The 13,371-nt window shown below is 43.3% G+C and overlaps 1 protein-coding gene across 1 annotated transcript in view; it reads left to right on the top strand.

Moving 5' to 3' along the window:
- The window catches only part of ren (renin), a 57,709-nt gene that overhangs the window by 22,417 nt on the left and 21,921 nt on the right, over positions 1–13,371 (top strand). The window contains exons 5-7 of the mRNA XM_073030682.1: positions 3,536–3,732; positions 7,228–7,350; positions 11,655–11,799. Coding sequence (XP_072886783.1) covers positions 3,536–3,732; positions 7,228–7,350; positions 11,655–11,799 — 465 coding nt within the window. The remainder of the gene's footprint in view (positions 1–3,535; positions 3,733–7,227; positions 7,351–11,654; positions 11,800–13,371) is intronic.

Raw genomic sequence — 13,371 nt, forward strand, 5'->3', positions numbered from 1 at the left:
GTCCATGCTGACCTGATCTTCTGCCTAATCCCATCTACCTGCGTCCGGACCATATTTCTCCAAACCCCTCCCATTTATGTAACTATTCAAATTTCTCTTAAATATTACAATTGAGCCTGCGTCTACGGTTTCTACTGGCAGCTTGTTCCACACTTGCACCACTGTCTGAGTGAAGGTGTCCGTCAGTAGGATCTGTCTTTCAATGAAAAGAACAGCCCTGTTAATGTGCAAAGAGAGATGAACTGCCATATTGAGCATTAGCAGAACAAGAATCTATAGTGGGGATCTTGAGTTATAGGGGAAGGTTGGCATATCTTTCCCTGGAGCATAGGGGAATGACAGAAGATTTGATAGATGTATGCAAAATTGTGAGGAGTATAGATGGGGTCAACGCAAGCAGGCTTTGAGGGGGATCTGAGGGGAAATTCTTCCCTCAGAGGGTGGTGTGAGTGTGGAACGAGCTGCTGATGGAAGTAGTGGATGTGGGTTCAAATGCAACATCCAAGAGAAGTTTGGTTCAGTGTATGGAGGGCTATGGTCCACATGAGGGTCAATGGGACTTGGCCGAATAACGGTCTGGCGTGGAGTTGATGAGCCGAAGGGCTTGTTTTTTCTGTGCTGTAGTGTTCTATGACTATGTAGTCTCCTTGTCACTCTATTTCCTGATAACCAGAATACTTGTCCGTCTTTATTTGTGCATAGTTTGTCACTTGTGTTTCTTTGCATCTACTGTGAATAACCACAAGAAAATGAATCTCAGGGTAGTACAGTATATGGTGGCACATAGGTACTTTAAGGATAAACTTACTTTGAACTTCGATCATTTTGACACATTAACACAAAAAATAGGCTGCAAGGAGTGAAAAGACTATTTAAACTGGACAGAGTACACGGAATATTTAAGTCCCTCCGGGACTTGAGGGCTGGAGTTACTGGGGCAGGTTGGGGAGGCTTGGCCTTCAGTTTAGGAGACCAAAGGGTGGACTTACAGGAGCTTTGACAGGATAAATACACTGTTTTTTTCCCTGGGAAAAGGAGTCAAAAAGTAAAGGCTGTAGAAATCTGAGCGGAGAGGAGCAAATTTAAAAGGGACTTGAGGAGTAATTCCTTTGCAGAGAGTGTGGTGTGTATATGGAGTGAGGAAGTGGTTGATGGGGGTACAATACCAACATTTAAAAGATAATCGGATATGAAACTTTTAGTGGGATGTGAGCCAAACGCAGGCAAAACGGACTAGACTAGCTTTGACCAGTCCATGGCTCTAATGTCCACAATAGGATTGAGGAGCTTTGAACAGCTTGGGACAGGAGGGATATTAATGCAGACATTGGAGGCAAAACAGTTTCCTCATCCAAAACCCACCAGTGTTCATGTATCTCTGCTCCTGTCCCTATCCCAGCCTCTGGGGCTTGGCTGAAGTCCGACCAACCCTTGCTTAAAAGATTGCAATGTAGAAGCAAAAGAAGTAGGCTATTCTACCCTTTGATCCTGTTCCATCAGTTAAATGATGATTTGTTGTCTTTCTCCACATCTTCCTGCCCAGTCACCTTATCCTTCAGACTTCACAGTAATTATCAGAGTACATATATGTCACCACGTACAACCCTGAGATTCCGTTCCTTGTGGGCATACTCAGTAAATTCAATAGCCATAATAGAGTCAATGAAAGGCCACACCCAATAGGGCAGACAACCAGTGTGCAAAAGACAACAAACTGTGCAAATACAAAAGAAATAATAATAATAATAAATAAATAAGCAATAAATATTGAGAACCTGAGATGAAGAGTCCTTGAAAGTGAATCCACAGGTTGTGGGAAGGTTTCGGTGACGGGGAAAATGAGTTGAATGATGTTATCCCCCTTGGTTCAAGAGCCTGATGGTTGAGGAGTAATAACTGTTCCAGAACCTGGTGGTGTGAGTCCTGAGGCTCCTGTACCTCCTTCCTGATGGCAGCAGTGGGAAGAGAGCATGGCCTGGGAGGTGGGGGTCCCTGATGATGGATGCTGCTTTCCAGCAACAACGCTCCGTATGAATGTGCTCAATGGCGGGGAGGGCTTTACTCGTGACGGACAGAGCCGTAGCCACTAACTTTTCTAGGATTTTCCGTTCAAGGGCAAACGCTCAGTGGGCACAAAACAACCTAACTTCCATCTTACAAAAGCAGAAAACATCGTCACTTAAAGACTGAGGTAAGGCATCTCCTACGGGAGTTACTAAGCAGGTTGGCTGGCCCTTGTGTAGAGAGAGAAATATAACAATCATTTCAGCTGAATGGCCTACAGTACATTGATATACTGTTTAGATTTTGATTTCCAATCTGATTCCACCCCCACAGCCACGGAGCTAGAAAATTCCTGAGATCTACTGTTCCATAAGACCATCAAGTCTGCTCCACCGTTTCACTATGGCCGATCAATTTTCCCTCTCAGCCTCAACCTCCTCCCCTCTCCCCACATCCCTTCATGCCCTGACTAAACAAGGATCCCTGAGGGCTGAGCTTTCTTCTCAGCTCCATTTCGTGCTTGAGATTATGATCAGAGCCTCCAACCCTAATGCTAAGGAGTACAAGACAAAGGAATAAAGATGGCACTTCTGAAAAACCTATCACTTACAAAGAAAATTCCTTAGATAGTGATCAATTAGTTAATAGGCTACATAATTAAAACAATTACATTATATGGGTAATATGCTAATACTTAGCCAATGAAAAATGAGAAAAATGAGAACTAAAAGAATGAGAAAGCTAAATTGTTAGTTTAGCTACGATACTGCTTTCTGCCAGTGCGTGCGAAAAATACACGAGTTTGTTAAAAAGTACAAATCCTATGAAAAGGTATTATAGGGTTTCCAACACTAGGGACTCACTTTTAAGGATTCTTCATCTTCAGCTCTCGTTCCTAGTATCTATCTACCTGACTGTTTGTTTGTTCGTTTAGTTATTATTTATTTTGTATTTGCAGTTTGTTGTCTTTTGCATGCTGTTTGTCCTCCCTGTTGGGTGCTGCCTTTCATCGTTGTAGTATGGTTATTGGATTTATTGAGTATGCCCACAAGAAAATGAATCTCAGGATTGAATGTGGTAACATATATGTACTTTGATATTAAACTTACTTTGAACTTTGAATCCCTTTAAGAGTCACAGCCGTTCCAATAAGGTCACCTCTCACTCTTCTAAACCCTGCCGTCCAGGCCATGCCAGGTTCTCACAGCTATCTTTGGGCAGGAGCTACAGGAGCTCAAAGTGCCTCCTTGAATCAGCTGGCACAACCCTCTATGTTGTTGAACCACTCTATGATCACTTTGATCGCTTTGTACTATTATGTATTTTTTGTCCTAATTGTGTTCTTTCTTGTACAAAAATGTGTGTATTTATGTTTAATTTACGTTTTTCTTGTGAAAGCTGCTAATCTGATGCCACTTACCCGCTTCAGGGAAGCCTTTCACTGTGCCTGTGCGGTCATTCACTCGGGCATCTGCCCAAAAAACTCGACTTGGCCTTTGACCTCAAAAGACTGCATTCTTTTGTTTGGTAGGTGGCCAATATCCCAGTTATCCAGCTCTTTGCCGAGGCCACCTCGTTGCCTGCGATACCTTTCATCTTCGCCAAGTTTGATGGTGTCCTGGGGCTGGGATTCAGGACCATCGCCATCGATAACATCAAACCGGTGTTTGAAAGAATCCTGGACCAACATGTCCTCACTGAAGACGTCTTCTCTGTTTATTACAACAGGTGGGACCACCCACTTCCCGATCAGCTTAACAGAGAGGCGGGGACTAATAAGAGGATCTGGTGCGGTGTGTAATGTGAAGAAGGGAGACGTTGAGAGAACTTTCTTAGCGGGAGGATAAAGTGACATCATTTTGAGGTGGCAAGTTGCAGTGAGTCTTGGCAGGATAGTGTCTTGGTAGGTGGGGTTTTCTATTCTTTGGCAACAGGGTCTTAAATGAGTAGATTTTTAGGGGAAGGAATGTGTCAGGGCATTTGGGGGTTAAAGAGATCAGGAAATGAAGGGTGGAGTTCAGGGGTATCTGTGGGGAAAGTGCAGTGTTATAATATGTATATCTAATAGGAGAGATCCACTCTCGTCTCCTATCAGATTCCTTCCTCTTTAACCCTTTACCTCTTCTATCATCCACACACCTTCCCCCTTACCTGGTCTCACCTATCACATTCCAGCTTGTAGTCCTCCCCCTCCCCCCACCTTCCTATTCTGGCTTCTTCCCCCCTTCCTTTTCAGTCCCGGCAAAGGGTCTCAGCCCAAAACTTCAACAGTTTATTCCCCTCCATAGATGCCACCTGACCTGCTGAGTTCCTCCAGCATTTTGCATGGGTTGTCCAAGATCTGCAGATCTTGTGTTCCTGACGTGATCTGTCCGGGTGGTTTGCAAGACAAAAACTTTTCACATGTGACGACACCGCAGCAAACCAGTCACCAATACCAACCTGCTGTGTGCAAGGGACGTGAAGTGCAATGTTAAGCTAACAAATGAGCTCACGGAGAAATAGGCAATCTGCAAATGTGTGATCCAGGATGACGTGCACAATCGATTTCCCAGGAATGGGAAATCAACAAATTAGACGCCATAGTTTTTGGGTGAGAGGGGAGAGAGTTAGTTGGAACCTGAGGGGCAACGCTTTCATCCAGAGAGTGATCTGAACATAAAATGAGCTGCCAGAGGAAATGGTTGAAGCAGGTACATTAACTACATGTAAGCAGTTGGAGGAATACTCTACTGCACCAGCTGTAAGATTGGAGCTCAAACCCCGCCACTGCGTTTAAGGAGCTTATACATTCTCCCTGTGGTTATGTGGGTTTCCTCCGAGGGCTCCGGTGTCTTCCCACATTCCAAAGACATACATTTAGGATTAGTGAGTTGTGGACATGCTATGTTGGTGCTGCAAGGGTGGCGATGTTGCCCAGAACAATTCTCGCTGACTTGACTTGACGGAAACAGTGCATTTCGCTGAATGTTTCAATGTGACAAATTAAATTAATCTTTAAACATTATAATTTTTACCTCCAAGAGGCACTTGGACAGATACACGGATAGGAAAGGTGTAGAGGGAAATAGGCCAAATGTAGGCAAGTGGGACTAGTTTAGATGGGAATCTTGGTTAGCATGGACCAATTCAGTTGAAGAGCCCATTTCCGTGATGAAAGACTCCATAAGTTTATACTGGAATTATGGTAAAAATAGGATTAAGAAAGAGGTGAGGGGATAGCACTGAAATGGAGCAATGAGGAGATGGCATTGAGAGAGGATGTGAAAGATGAGTGGGGAGGAGCTTGTCACAAGCATTTTAGGGTAACAGATGTAACAGGGTGAGGCTTGATGGAGGGTCTCTGCCTGAAACATCGACCCTTTATTCCTTTCCACAGATGCAGCCTGGCCTGCTGAGCTCCTCCAGCATTTTGAGGTGTGTTGCTCTGGATTTCCAGCATCTGCAGAGCCTCTTTGTGTTTGGGACAGTGTAGAGAGGCGGCGGGTCGATAGACCAATGTGAGCATCGGATAGCGTGTGAGATGCAAAGGCATGCAAACTGAGGGTGAAGTCATGCAAGAAGCAGAAGCATGGAATGAGCTTTATTGCTTTTTGATCAGAGGCATGCTTATTCACCATAAATCGATTAGAGAGAGTCTAAGAGCTGTGAACAAGAAGATTCCCACCTTGAAATTAATAGAAAGCAATTCTCTATTTTCCTTACCTGCTGCCCAGCATCAGTAACCAAATCTCCGTGATCACTACTAGGAGCCAAACACATGAAAGTCCATTGTTTACTGTTATAATCATAAAAAGAGATAATAGAAAAATTAGGTTGCTTGAATGATTTTTAATTGTTATCACCCAATAATAATTCTATTGTATTTTCTTGATCTACTGTGAATGCCCACAAGAAAATGAATCTTAGGGTTGTAAATGGTGAGATATATTTACTTTGATATTAAATTTACTGTGAACTTTGAACCTGGTCAGTATCCATTCAGCATTTGAGGTCAGCGGCCACGAGGGCAGTGTCCATAAGGGTCTTTGGGAAATGGGTGACTGGAGGTCATAGAAGACTGAAAGAGTACAGAGAAATTTTACAAGGATCTTGTCCGAATTTGAGGGAATGTTTGAATAGGTGAGGACTCTATTCTCTGGAGAATGAGCAGAGATTTGATAGAGGCATACTAAAATTGAGGGGCATAGATAGGATACATGCAAGGAGGATTTTTCTACTGAGGTTATGTGAGATTAGAACTGGAGGTCATAGGTTAAGAGTGGAGGTGAAATATTTAAGGGGAACCCGAGGGGAAACTTATTTACTCAAAGGGTTGTGTTCGTGTGCCAGTGGAAGCGGGGGAATACGGGTTCGATTGCAACATTTAAGAGAAGCTTGCATAAGTACATAAACCAAAGAGATACTGCAGATGCTGAAAATCCAGAGCACAAAATGCTGAGAATTCAATAGGTCAGGCAGGATCTATGGGGAGGAATAAACTGTCATCGTTTTGGGCCGGAACCCTTCATCAGGACCCCAGTGTTAAGTAAATGGATGGGAGGGGTATGGAGGGCTATGGTCCAGGTGTGGGTTCTTTACATGAGACAGAATAACAGTTCAGCATGGACTAGATGGGCCAAAGGGCTGGTTTCTGCACTCTATCATTCTATGACTGTGCTAAAACCTTTAGGGTTATGTCTAAGAGTTACACCTGTATCACCTAAATTAGATATCCTTGTGGGTATTCTGTGTAGTTTGGTCAACTTAATGGCTAGTCCTGGACAGAATGAATGACCAGACACCATCCAAAGGGAAGAGGTTGATTTTGTGGGATACGTTGATGTTAAGAGGCATAGATCGGCTGGATAACCAGAGACTTTTTCCCAGAACGGAATTGGCTAATAAAGGAGGCATCATTTTAAGGTGGCTGATGGAAAGCACTGGAGGGGTAGCGGAGGCAAGTTTTTTTACACAGAGAGTGGTAGGTGCTTGGAATGTATGTGAGGGCAGATAGATTAGGGGTATTTTAGAAACTCTTAAATAGGCACATAGATAATCGAAAAATGGAGGGCCATGTCAGAGGGAAGGGTTGGATTGATCTGTGGGTCGAAAGGCCTGTTGTGTGATGTATGTTCTATGTTCTAAGATTTCCTTCACCCCTCTCCACCTTTCCCTCGGCTTCTTCTTTCCTGTTATCTCGTGGGCTTTTATTAACTTTGTCTGTGCTCTTGATTCACGCAGAGATTCCCATGAGATTCCAGGCGGTGAGGTTATCCTGGGGGGCACTGACCCTTCTTATTACAGTGGAGAGTTCCACTATCAGGAGCTGACCAAGACAGGTCACTGGCAAATCAGGATTAGAGGGTGAGTCATGCACTGGGTGTCTGTACTCACATCTTTCTGTGTAGTTAACAATTGAACGACGCGATTTCTCAAAGGAAAGAAGGTTTATATTTACAACTCTCTAGCTTTGACTTTTAACTTTGTAACTCTTTTATTTAACCAACTACATAACCTAGTCAGAATGGATTGTGTGCCTCGGAAGGCATTGGTTATTTTCATTTGGAGATGCAGCACGGTAACAGACCCTTCCAGCCCAGAGAGCCTGCGCTGCCCAGTTACGCCAATGGGATCAACTAGCCCACTAACCGGAATGTGTTTGGAACGTGGGAGGAAAATGGAGCGCCCGGAGGAAACCCACAAAGTCGCGGGTAGAACGTACTAACTCCTCACAGCCAGCGTCAGAAATTGAATCTGGGTCCCTGGCATGTAATAGCATTATGCTAATCGCTACACTACAGTGATGTTCCAATTATGCTGAAGTATGCTTTTCTATAGTTATAAAGGCATTTATGGAGGAAGGAAATAACTGTTGACAATATGCCTTTCCCATTTTAAACCTACATAATATAATAAAATCCTTGATGCTGTCACCAATTCAATCCATTGAATCAATAGGTAATCCTTCAAAAGATAGTGACTTTTGTCCTTACAGTCTCTGTAAATGTTTCCGCTTCAGAGCTTAGTGAGCCTTTCTAGCAATACGTGCCAGATCTATAGATCTATTATAGCACAGATCCATCAATACAGTCTCTTACCAGTTACCCTCATCCACCCCATTCTCAATATGTAGCCCTGATAATTATTTTACCCCTGAAGTCTACCCCATGCCCTCTTGAAAACCATCACTGACTGTGCTGTCACTGCGAGTACTAGATCGGGGATACTTCCCGCACTAATAACAAACACAAAAAGATTCTGCAGCTGCTGGAAGCCTTGAGTCCTGACGAAGGCTCTTGGCCCAAGACATTGACTGTTCATTCCTCTCCTGCTGCTGAGTTCCCCTGGCATTTTGTGTGTGTCGTTTCCTGCATTGCGAAGCTTTTCTTCACGTCCCGCTTTTCGAAACGGAATCAGGTTTATTATCACTGACGTGCGTCACGAAATTTGTTGTTTTGCAGCAGCAGTACCGTGCAATACTAAAGAAAAATGCTATGTTACAATAAGAAATATTTTAAAAATAATTAAGTAGTGCAAAAAGAGAGCAAAATGGTGAGGTAGTGTTCGTGGCTTTGTGGGCCATTCAGAAATCTGATGGCAGAGAGGAAGAGGCTGTTCCTAAAACAGTCAGTGTGTGTCTTCAGGCTCCTGTACCTCCTCCATGATGGCAGCAATAAGAAGAGGTCATGACCTGGCTGGTGAGGGTCCTTAATAATGGATGCCACCTTCTTGAGACATAGATACGATAGACTGCCAGAATCTCTTTTTCCCAGATTTGAAATATCATATTTTAAAGGGCATAACTTTAGGTGAGAGGGGTAAATTACAAAGGAGTTGTGCAGGGTAAGTTTTTTAACACAAAGAATGGTAGGTGGCTGGAGTGCATTGCCAGAATAGTGGTGGAAGCAGGTATGGTACTAGCATTCGGGGGGGGGGGGGGGCGGGGGTGGAGGCATGGTCGCATAGCAGTCAGCATAACACTTTACGGCACCAGTAATCGGAAGATCAGGGTTCAATTCCTGCCACTCTCTGTAAGGTGCTTTTTGGCATGAGCCCCCAGATCCTCAATACCTTCTACAGGGGCACCATTGAGAGCATCCTGACTGGTTGTATCACTGCCTGGTACGGGAACTGCACCAACCTTGATCGCTGGGCACTGCAGAGAGTGGTAGGGACAGCCCAGCACATCTGGGATGTGAACTTCCCTCCATCGAGGACATTCACAGCAGCAGGTGCAGAAAGGAGGTGTGGAAGATCATCGGGGACACCAGTCTCCCCAACCATAGACTGTTCCAGCTGCTTCCGCCTGGCAAATGGTACCGCAGCATTAAAGACAGGAGCAACAGGCTCCAGGGCAGCTTCTTTCTACAAGCCTTTAAACTTATAAGTTCACATGTCTGTAGATTGCGATGGAGTCGTAACGCAAAGATTTTTAGTCCCTCACATTGTGGGACGGATGTAAGATCTAAATACTGTAAATTCAAATTCAAATTCAAACTCAAATGCAAATTCAAATTCCTCCAGGTGCTCTGGTTTTGCCCCACACTCCAAAAACGTATGGGCTGCCCCCAGCACATCCCCAGACTGTGTTGGTTGTCAATGCAACCATGGACTTCATTGAATTGTATGTTTTGAGGTTTTGATGCACCAGTAACAAATAAAGCTGATGATTAGACAGGGAGCGGAGGGACGTGGACCAGGCACAGGCTGAAGGATTGTCTCTGCAACTTCTGACGGACAAAGGCATCAACTTAATGTCCGAATCTTCTCACCTACTTGGAGAGCAGAGGTGGGCGTATGTCCCACTTTTCATCCAGATCGACTTTGCAGATTTGAAGGAATCCATGTGGAATCTACAATCTGGAGTTCGAGTGTGATCTTTCCCACTATTTTTCAAACTGTAGCTGGCAAAGTGAACATATACGGGGCTGTGCAAAAGTCTTAGGCACGCATGTACAGCTCAAGACTTTTGTACTGTGCTGTAGTAATTTTATATATTGCACTGTACTGGTGCTGGAAAAAACAAACAAACTTCATAACATATGTTTGTGATGATAAACCTGATTCTGATATGGATCTCCGTTGTGGACTGAGAGTGGGAAGGGGGCAGGGAGAGGGGAGTCACGGGTGGGAAAAGGGGAAGGGAGAGGGAAGCACCAAAGGGTATTCTGTGATGATCAATAAACCAATTGTTTGGAATCAGAGCTCGCCTGGTGTCTCAGGGCTGGGTGTGTCCACACCCGTACAACCCCCCCCCCCCCACTCCACCCCTGGCACGCCTCCTCTGCCACCTGTCCCTTGCCCCTCCCCGGCACTCCACCCTCACCATTCCCACCATATTGTTGCTCGCTTCTACGTTTCCATGATTTGTGTTTTTTTCCCCTTTCTCTGCAAATTGGGAGTGGGTCTTTAATTTTTTTTAAATTGGGTTCTTTTGGGTTTCTTGCTTTGCGGTTACCTGTAAGCAGGCAAAACTGAAGGTTGTATAATTTATATGTACTTCGATAATAATGTACTTTGAATCCTGAATCTTAGCTCCTGCCTGACTTACATACTCACTCTCCACTCCACGTTGACAAATACAGGACTGTGCAAAATTCTTAGACCTAAGACCTTTGTGCAATGCTGTATTATTTATCTTAACTTGCTCATGAATTAAAATGCAGGCTGGGCCTCTCAGTGGCCAGCAGAAGGTACACCCACATCCGTTGGGAGTTGCGTAAAGGCGAGCAAGTAAGGATAGGAGATACACTTCCTAAAGTATATGAGCAAACTGACAGATTTTTACAACAATGCAGAGGATTCGTCGTCACCATACTTTAAAACTGGAACTAGTAAATTCACAAATTTCACTGGACATGGTGAGATTTGAACTCATTGCTCTCAGTCATTTGTCCAGGATGGCTAAATCAGTAGCTAACTAGAACACAATATATGACAGGGTTGAGTAGTACACTGAATGTGGAGAATTGCATTTAACAGAGAGAATGGCATTGCAGAATTGGTCATTCTTAGGTTAATTACCACCATCTCCCCCTCCCCCACTAATTATTTACATGTATGGCACATAGCAACTATCTCATTTACTTTGCCAGCCAAATCCAACAAGCATAGTGTTAACCACATTAAATCTTTCATCCCTCTCTTTACTCTTGTTAGTAATTATAGGGACATTGTAGTGAAGAAACGTTTTCAGTCTGCGCATTCAAAGATTCAAAGTACATTTATCATCAAAGCATGTAAGCAGTGTACAATCCTGGGAGCCATCTTTCTGCAGGCAGAGACGAAACAAAAAAATGCCATTGAACCTGTTCAAAGAAAAAATGTGTAAAAAAAAAGAACAAATCGTGCAAAAGACAAAAAAAAAGCAAACACACAGAATATTAAACGTCAAACTGCAGAATCCTTGAAACGGGAATGTTCAGTTCAGTTCAATTTAGCACTGTTGCTCATTGACTGCAAGCCACAGAGGCAATCTGCCCCATCAAAATCACACAAAATAGCAATAAAAGAAAGAGTAACCAGAAACGCAAATAATATGAATGGCAGAGTCCCCCACAAACCACCTTCTGAATTCCTTAATTACTGACAGTAGGACTTTCACTTTATCGTCTTCAGTAGACGGGAAGTTACACAGCATCCATTTCTGTTTTCCTTTTGTCCTCCAGAATTTCCATCGATGGGGAGTTAACACTGTGCAGTGAAGGGTGTGTGGCTGTTGTCGACACCGGTTCCTCCTACATCACTGGGCCAGCAGCTTCTGTCTCTACCATAATCAATGCCATTGGGGCCACGTCATTGGCAGAGGGACAGGTAAGGGTTGCATTGGTCGTCGTTAGTTCGTGTGCTGCTTTCTGTATCTTTGCTCCCGAAGATTGTGGATTTGAATCCCACTCCGGACGTGAGTGATTAATACTGGGGAGTATACATGTAATGGTAAGCACAAATTGAGCAGCTTTGTAGGAGTGGCTCTTTGAGGCTTTCAGGGGAGAGGGAAACCAAGTGAGACCCTTAATCTTTAAACTACTCAAATGGACTAGTTGCTTAGTGAGCTTGTAGTTGAGACTTAAACAAGGTTACTGACAACATAAAGATTAAACTTAAGGATAAAAGATTAGCTTTTACTGTATTTGTCACGCGTACATCAAAGTTCAAAGTTCAAAGTAAATTTATTACCGAAGTACATCTACTTCACCATATTCAACCTATAGATACATTTTCTTGCAGGCATACTCAATAATTCCAATAACCATAATAGAATCAATGAAAGACTCCAGCAACAGGGCAGCCAGGGTGCAAAAGACAACAAACTGTGCAAATACAAGAGAAAGAAAAAATAATAATATTAAAAAATAAATAAGCAATAAATATCGAGAACATGAGATGAAGAGTCTTTGAAAGTGAGTTCATAGGAGAAACATGCAGTAAAAGGCATTATTTGTGTCAAAGACAAACACCATCCAACTATGTGCTGGGGGCAGCCCACAAATGTTGGTATTTTTCAGACGGCAACAGGGCATGAATACAACCTACTAACCGTAATCCTTACATTTTTGGAATGTGAGAGGAAAATTTGAACACCTGGAGGAAACCTATGTGGCTGCGGTTGAGAGCATAGAAGCTCCTTAAAGACAGCATTGGGAAATTGAATCCCAGTCACTGATTGCTGGTGATGTAATAGCATTACACTAACCACTACATTACTGTGCCATTCTTTTATTTAATAGGAATTATTTAATATTTTATTTAGTAGGAATAATATAAAAAGACACCAATTACAGCTAATTAAATCAAGTAGGGGCATGGGATTAGGTGATGTGTTGCAGTTATATGATGTGGGAGCTGGTGAACCCTATTGTGGTTCCTGGTGACCACATCTGCAGCAAGTGAAGTAAGGCACTGGACGCACTTTATTGTATCTCGGTATTGCTGTTTCATCCAGTTCAGTTCTAGCCTTCGGGCCTTTGAGTTTGCCAATCCCTTTCTCAAACACCTTATTAGCATTAATCAGCTGTTCCAGTCTCTGGTTAGTGCTACCTTTGGGCTGCCATTGCCTGGTGAGCTTAGACTGAGCACTAGTCTAGTTGGATTTTTCTCAACCATTTACGTCTGAAAAGTGCTGGACCTCCACTTTTCAATGTATAAAACTCTAAATGTACTTGGCCTCCATATGTCACATTTACTTTCAGTTTGCCTTTGGGAGACACATTTTCACCTGTGTAAGTCCTTAGCATCACTGAAGTCTTCTTTAATGCTATCTTAGAAAACAGTCTGTTGTAGTCATCCTCTGAAATTATAGAAAAAGTTGACCCCGCTTCTAGTTCCATTTTCAATTTGGCACCAAACACATCTATTGTGATCCATATGATTTTGTGATCTGCTTCA

The sequence above is a fragment of the Hemitrygon akajei genome, chromosome 27 (genome assembly GCF_048418815.1).
Source record: "Hemitrygon akajei chromosome 27, sHemAka1.3, whole genome shotgun sequence".
Lineage (NCBI taxonomy): Eukaryota > Metazoa > Chordata > Chondrichthyes > Myliobatiformes > Dasyatidae > Hemitrygon > Hemitrygon akajei.